Consider the following 8,069-nt stretch of genomic DNA (forward strand, 5'->3'; position numbering starts at 1 on the left):
TTGGACCCTTGCTATTCATATTTATTAATGACCTTTTAGACAATATTAATTGTAACACTAGGCTTTTTGCAGATGATGCAGGTATCTGTAATGAAGTACTATCTGAAAGAAGCTGCGTAATTATTCAGTCAGATCTTGACAAGATTTCAAAGTGGTGCAAAGATTGGCAACTTGCTTTAAATGTTTAAAAACATAAAATTGTGCACTTCACAAAATGGAAAAACATAGAATCATATAATTATAATATCACTGAGTCACTGTTGGAATCAGCCAACTCATAGAAATACCTGAGTGTAATACTCTATAGGGATATGAAATGGAATTATCACATAGGCTCAGTCGTGGGTAAAACGTGTGGTAGACTTCGATTTATTGGTAGAATGCTGGGGAAGTGCATCAGTCGGTGAAGGAGACCCATCCTAGAATATTGCTCAAGTGTGTGGGACCCGTACAAACAGGACTAAAGTGGTATATTGAATGTATACAGGCAAGAGCAGCACGAATGGTCACAGGTTTGTTTATTCTATGGGAGAGTGTCACAGAGATACTGCAAGAACTGAACTGGATGACTCTTGAAGACAGGCATAAATTGTCACCAGAAAGTCCATTAACAAAGTTTCAAGGCTTTAAATGGCTACTCTAGAAATATGCTACAATTCCCTGCATATCAGTCACTAAGGGGTCATGAGAATAAGATTAGAATAATTACCACATCCACAGAGGCATTCAGTCAATCATTCTTCCCATACACTGTATGTGAATGGAACGGGAAGAAACCCTAATAACTGGTATAGAAGGGGCATATCCTCTGCCATGTATTGCATGATGGACTGCAAAGCGCAGATGTAGATGTAGACATATTTGTGCAGCTTTCTTTCAGTCAGTTCTTCATTATAGGTAACTGGGTCATCTATCAAAAGTCCAAGTTTGCCATTAATACTACCTGCAAGGTAATATACAACATGAACAACAAGGATTCCAATACACTTTTCTGGTACACACCTAGAGTTACTACTACATCTGTTAAACACTCCATGCCTGAGATAACATACTGTGTCCTCCCTCCCAAGAAATCCTCACTCCACTCACATGTTTCGCTTGTCATAGGATGTACCATATCTACTTATTCAACGCTTGTGCAGCCTGCTTTGAAGGTTGTGGAATCTGATGTGAATATTGGTCTGTACAGAACAGATCAAGAGATATTGCAAGTATTTTAATGATGCCATTTGAGAATGTTTAGATAATTACGTAATGTGAATTGCCAGTTGCTTCAGTAATTATTATAATTACCCCTCATAACATCTCTTGCAAAATATGTTTTATTTTGAGTAGTTCAAGAGTGTTTTGCCAGACCCCCTTTGAACTTACAGGTCATGAATATAAAATGATATGAACTGTACTATGCACAGATGATAGACAGTCATTCTTGCAGTACCCCATCCATGAGTAAATGAGCGAAGATTTTAACAAAACGTAATAACGTTTTTGCGATATTATGCAACTTATAACACACATTCACATTTATATGCTGAATATTGTTAAGACGATATCAGTTTGCAGAGCCACTGCATCTACACTTTTATATTTAGAGAAACTAATGTGTACAAATTTCTTTTGATTTCATATCAGTGATGTCATTATATAATATTTCATTAAATGGATCACAGTTCTGCGAGTGAACTTGCACTGTCTTAATGAAACATGTATCTGAAAAATCATTCTCTTGTTTCAGGATCTGGCTTCTGCAGAGTTCAGGGCAAGTTAACTTATATGGTTTGAAACAATGGATCATGGGAAAACAACAGAAGAAATAGACTCATCAGTGGCTGAATTAGTCAACTTGATGAATGATACTTTCACATGCTGCATGAGGAACTATCAAGCCTTACTGCCATACCTTGAGAAAAAGAATACAAGACCCAAAATATATCAAAAATTAGTGCATGTTAATATAATGCTGAACAAGTTGAATGAAGAACTTGTTGGACTTAGAGTTGAATATGTAACTGTGTTGTCACATGAACAAGAAAGTGAGGCCATTGTGTCTGAAAGAGGTAGGAAAAGAAAAACATCTGATGAGTCCATGGTAGGCAGACCTGAGACCAAAAGTATAAAAACAGAAGTACTATTATCCAGTAGCACTAAGTATTCCTCAGAGAATTTTGTATCAAAAGAAACTGAAGAAACAAGACATACCCAGGTGCAGAAGACTGACACGCACAGGATGGAAAGTATAAAAACAGAAGTACAAGATTCCAGTGAAGTTGAAGATTTACTTGTTTTCCCCATTAATAATAGCGAGAGTCCTACATCTCAGGCATCACTTGATACTAGAGATAATAGAGTGACTGTTTGTTTTGATGGTGATGAGGAAAGTGCATCTGTGGCAGATAGGCTTGTGAGGATTAATACATATGTTAAACCCATTGATACAATTACTCAGACAAAAAATAATGAAATGTGTCTTCCATTGCAAAATTCCGAACGTGAGACTAGAGATAAAGAGAAATATGAAGACATTGGCAAACTTCTTAGTAAAGATCATAATACTCACAGAGGACTGGAAAGAGAAGTTGGCTGTGCCACTTCTTTCTCTTACCAGGCAGAAAGACCTTTCAACAATAAAGAACCACCTGTTCCTTTCACTGCTTGTGATAAGGAATCTGATATGTTGATGGAAAGGAGAGCAAACAGTTGTAACGAGGTAGAGAAAAGAGCTCATTCTCCTATAAGATATGAAAAAGATTGTGTACCTGTTCAGAGGTCAGTGGAACTGTTTAGTCCAGGACATGAACTTTATGGTGTGATAAGGTACGAGAATCGGAAATTGAAATGCGTGTTGTGTGATCGTGAACTTACCAATTACAAGGTAGTGTATGATCATGTGAATGGGAAAAGGCATCAACGGAAACAAGCTCCCAAGAAAAACAGCTGTGCTAAAAAGCCTGATGTTTCAAATAAAAGCTCTGTCAGTACAACACCTGCTTCTGTGTGTGCTACCGTTCCCTGCTCACTTGCTGATACTGTTGCTATTGTGGACAAAAGTTATCAGTTAGAAGTAATGGAACACACAGTCAAATTAGACGATATGTGGAAATATTTTTCTGCACCACTTCAAATCAATAGAAAATATTTCTGGATTCATTCCGGTGAAGTGATCTGCTCTCTTTGTAATCAACGTGTAGAAGAACGTGTACGCAGTGTAAATATACATATTATAAAATGTAGTCATCTGGTACGGATAAAAAGATTAAGAAGCTTAGAAACTGCTTGGAAGTCCTCAAATCAACAAATGTTGAAAGTAGAGGGCATTCTAGATGGCTGTATTCCTAAGACTCAGTTTACTTTGCAAAATGATGGGATTTTTTGTAGAGTGTGTCAATGTTTTTGTGAAAATCATACTGTATTAAATCATGTGACGAGTAAAATGCACTACAGAAAGTCACACAAAATGGAATAAGTATAATATAAGAAAACAGAAACAGTAAATGGCAAGAATCTGTGCAATTATAACATGTTATTTTTAATGTAATTACATTATTTCCTTTGGTTTTATGTTATGATTTATTTGTTAAGGCATCAAGGCAGAGATGTGAGAAAATAGATAGAACAAATGGCACTTAATTAAAGAACTATTGATGAGGAGATATAAAGGATTTTCAATCTAAGCTCATAGACAACAGTGTTTAACATGTAGGAGTCTTTGGTCCAATTCATCTTGAATATATTATGTTTCAATGGCTCTTCCCTTGCCCCATAGTTTTTAAGAGCATGTTATTCTTTGTTGGGTAGTTTAAATTAATTTTTATTTAACTGCTTTTATGTCTTATTGATCATATGTAAGACAATTTGTTATATGAGTTACATCAGGTGTTGAGGTAACATTTTCTCTTGCTGGTGCACCTACACACCAGTCGACTATTCAAGCATCTTGTATGTATAACTGTTTTGTTTATCTATTCCACATTCTGTTATTGAAGAGAGGAGTTGCTGAATAGGAATGCTTTTAGTATTTTTGTTAAGTTATTTGTTTGTTTATTTAATTTTAAAGTGGAAAAACTTGAAATTAGTAGGCAGGTGAAGTACTCTCGTTGTTGAAGAAATGTCTGATCTTACTTTTTTAATGTTGAAAAGAAGAGTGTTATCAGGGCTTACATCATTCTCTCTATGTGTGCTGGCATATGTAATGCAGATGCAGATGCCCCCCCCCCCCCCCACCCCCCACCCTCCACTACCACAGAAACAACCCGTCACTGGTTAGCTGTTGATAAGTGAACTGGTGTAAATGGTAGTCGTAGGATTTTGCATTGTGGGCAGAATGGCAGAAAAAGGGGAACAAATTTGCATCAAATTTTGTTTTAAGCTTGACGATTCTCTGATAGAAACAATCTGCAAGATTCAACAAGTGTTTGGGGGCAAAGCAATGGGTACCACATAGGTAAAGGATTAACTACTTCAAAGACGATGGCCATCAGTGAAGAGTGAAGCATGTTCAGGTAGGCCCTCAATATCTGCAAGAGGTTATTAATAATCACGTAAGAACCCTGGTGATGCGGGATAGGTGCATCATGATCAGAGCACTTGCAGACAAGGTTAAAATTAGTATTGGATCAATTCAGTCCATTTTAATGGAATATTTATATCTCAGAAGACTCTCAGCACAATGTGTGCCAAAATTGCTAAGAACCGAGCAGAAGCAACTTTATTTGGAGATTGCACAGGGCATGCTGGATACTGTGAACATTAATATCCAACTTTCTTAACGCAGTGGTCACTGGTGATGAATTCTAGGTTCATAGGTATGACCAAGAAACTAAGTTCCAGTCATAGCAATGGAAGCATCCACTGTCCCTAAGACCCAAAAAAGGCAAGGCAGGTCTGCAGCAATGTGAAAGTCACATTGACCAGCTTCTTTGACTCCAGTGGCCTGATGCATCACGAGTTCAACCTAGAAGGTACTAATGTCAATAAGAAGTAGTACAAGGAGGTTTTGCTTCGCCTTTGTGTAGCAGTGAGATGCAAACGGCCGGACTTGTGCGGAGCGGGCAATTTAAACCTCCAACACAATAATGCGCCCACTCATCATTCTCAATTAATTCAAGTGTTTTGGTCAAACACAACATGGCTGTGGCCGTCAGCCTGCCTGTTCCCCTGAACTAGCATCTAGTGACTTCTGGCTTTTCCTAAACTGAAAAAGTCTCCAATAAAGTGACCAGATTTCAGAACAAGGAAGACATGCAGAATTCGATGGAGCAGCTGCGCAACATACTAAAAGAGGGTTTCCAGCAGTGCTTCCAACAGTGGCAGCAGTGTTAGGAGAGGTGTGTAGAAGGTGAAGCGGGCTGCTTTGAATGTGACTAGTGCCAATTAATTGTATCTGAATAAAGATTCATGTTATAAATAAAAATCAGGTATTTTTTGAACAGTCCTCATAAAATTTTATAGCTGGATTCCTTTCTAAAGCAGGTTACGATGGGTACACCACTACTCCTCCTCCTCCTCCTCCTCCTCCTCCTCCTCCTCCTGCCATAGCCTTGGCCATAACATCTATCCGCCATCAGTCCACTTCACTCGCATTGTACACATTGAATTTTTATGTCCAATCATTCATACTGAGTAATGTGGCGCAGAGGTTAAGATGCAAGACTCACATTTGGGGAAAGTGAGGTTCAGATCACCATCAAACCATCCAGTTTTAGATATTCATCGCTTGTCCTAAATACAACAATGAATCATTTGAAAAAGCCGTGGAAGATCTACCTTATCATCCTTGTCCAATCAGACCCAGCGAGATGGCACAGTGAATAGACACTGAACTCATATTCAAGATGACAGCGGTTGAGATTGCCATCCAGCACTACAGATTTGGTTTTCTGTGCTCACTTACAAAAGGGAACAATCAATTTCTTTCCCCAGTATGAGTTTTTTCTTCATGTCTAATGCTGTCATCACTGACTGACCATTAAACCCTGATCATTCTTTCTTCCCATCCTTCCTGCAGTGTTGCCACAGGTTCTGGAAATCTGGGAAATAGCAGGGAAATTAAAAAACAACACTGAAAAAATCTTGTTTTTGTCTCAGTAGATGAAATAGTTTGTTTACTGCAGTGTCATGCATTGTCACTGGCTGGGTGCAGCTGAGTACGTGTGCCGCTTCCCTACTCCATCATTACCACTGCTTCTCTCCTTCCTACCAATCCCCTCAGCTTGCAGTTAGTGCTGCCACTTCTTGCCACTAGCCTAGCAGCTGCTGACGAGAAGCTGCAAGCATGAGGTCTGGTTTGTTTGGATCTGATTCTCAGAGACTGTAGACGCAGTGGCCAGAGACGGCGGTCATGTGTGCATGAGTTGTGTCTGAGTGATTGTGTGAATGTGTGTGCACTCTTGTTTTATGACAAAAGGTGTGGCTGAAAATTTAGTTGTGGGAAAGTGATTGTCTTTTCTCTGTGCCTGCCTATCGTCTTTACAGTGAGTTGCTATCTATCATCATTATTGATTCTCAGAGTATTTGAACGAGTTATCTGTTGCATGGATGGTCTCATTTCATCAACATGTGGTCTGTGGCTCGTGAATAGCTGGCCACATGAGTGTATTTCTTCAATGGGCCAAAACCACAGGCCATTTCTGTGGGTATCTGTAATGGATTGGACCTGTCGATCTGAAACCATTTGGTTTCCACCAATGTGCAGGTCCTGCCTGTCGGATCTAGTCAAACCGATCTGCCCACAGGCCAAGTCTGTTTGTGTGTGGTGTAATACAGCAGATTTTCATGGTTTATCCGTGGACCCAGTACTGCATTGCTCCTCAGCAGGCAGGCCAAGGGCAATGGATTTCATGAATTGTGACATGTCTCACTGACTGTATATAGTACATGTTATTTGTTCTAGTACAGTTTGGCATTTCAAAAGTAGTTTATATGTTAGAGAGTATGAATGGTAAGAAGAAGAAAATTGTGTCAGTCTCTGGTGGTTTGTATGGTATGTACTCACATATTTATCGAAGGAGGAAAAATCACAAAATACCTGTAAAATAATAAATATAACACAGTGGGTAATAACTGACAATAATGAACGTAATAGAACCAACATTTTATTGGTGGCCACCAATAGTGTTGGTTTACACACTTCTTCCACACCTTATACACTTCTTTCAAGAGGCCTACTTTTTTGTGAGGTTGTTTCTGAAGTCAGTGAAGGTATTTTCAGCCTGTCTTGCGACTCCAAGGAAATGCGTAGTTTTGTATACAAATGTGTTTTGTTTTATTGAAATAAAATAACATCAGTGCATCTGCTTGCAAGATTTTTTCAGATATTTCCTTGTTTGCACTGTTGTTTCTTGTACCATAGCTGCAAAGACAGATTGCCAACATACCCTTGATACATCAAAATTTGTCAGGGAAAAATGCTAAAACTTGTCTGAAAATCAGGGTAATATTGGGGAGTTTCACTTGGGGGAACTTTTGGCAACCCTGTTCCTGCCATTCCGTCTTATTTATGTATATTCATCTCTTTGCTGTGTGTGGCCTGTTTCCTTTCTACCTTCTAAAAATTCCTGCCCCCACCTTCATTCTTCTTCACCCACTGTCTTCAGACCCGGCCGCAGGGATTTTGCCACCCCATACGAAAATTTTATGTGCCTCCCCCCCCCCCCCCCTTCCCCATCTCCACCCTACCCCTCTACCTGCCACCCTTCCTTGCATTTTCAGACATAGCCAACTTGGTCTATGTCATGACACCTTATTTTCACATATTACACTTACTTGTACATCTTTTTGACATGAATACGGTTTTAAGACCAGAGCCAGTTATGGGACACCAGTCAGTGGAACAGAAGTTTACAGTGTAATACATCTTGAGCTATAATTCCAAAATTAATTTTGTCAACCACAATTAAGTTATATCACTTGCAGAGTATATAAGTAAAATCTGCTCACTTTTTTTCAATCCCTGAGCAGAGAGGAGCATGTGATGTGGCAGGAGGAGCACCGCGACCATCATGAGGGGAGTAACAAGTAGGGAGTAGTTTTTGCAGTACTTTCAGAGCGCCCACAGTTTGCACTTCATACCA

General features: G+C 39.1%; 1 protein-coding gene across 6 annotated transcripts in view; it reads left to right on the forward strand.

Annotated features, from left to right (window-relative positions):
• Positions 1–4,167, forward strand: part of LOC126199866 (uncharacterized) — a 164,497-nt gene extending 160,330 nt beyond the window's left edge. For 5 of the 6 annotated variants that reach the window (XM_049936662.1, XM_049936660.1, XM_049936663.1 and 2 more), the window contains exon 2: positions 1,736–4,167. In XM_049936662.1, coding sequence (XP_049792619.1) covers positions 1,787–3,463 — 1,677 coding nt within the window. In that variant the 5' untranslated portion in view covers positions 1,736–1,786 and the 3' untranslated portion in view covers positions 3,464–4,167. The remainder of the gene's footprint in view (positions 1–1,735) is intronic. The other variant, XM_049936659.1, reaches the window with a different exon arrangement.
• The last annotated feature ends 3,902 nt before the right edge of the window (positions 4,168–8,069 follow it).

Source organism: Schistocerca nitens, chromosome 1, assembly GCF_023898315.1.
Source record: "Schistocerca nitens isolate TAMUIC-IGC-003100 chromosome 1, iqSchNite1.1, whole genome shotgun sequence".
Taxonomy (NCBI): Eukaryota; Metazoa; Arthropoda; class Insecta; order Orthoptera; family Acrididae; genus Schistocerca; species Schistocerca nitens.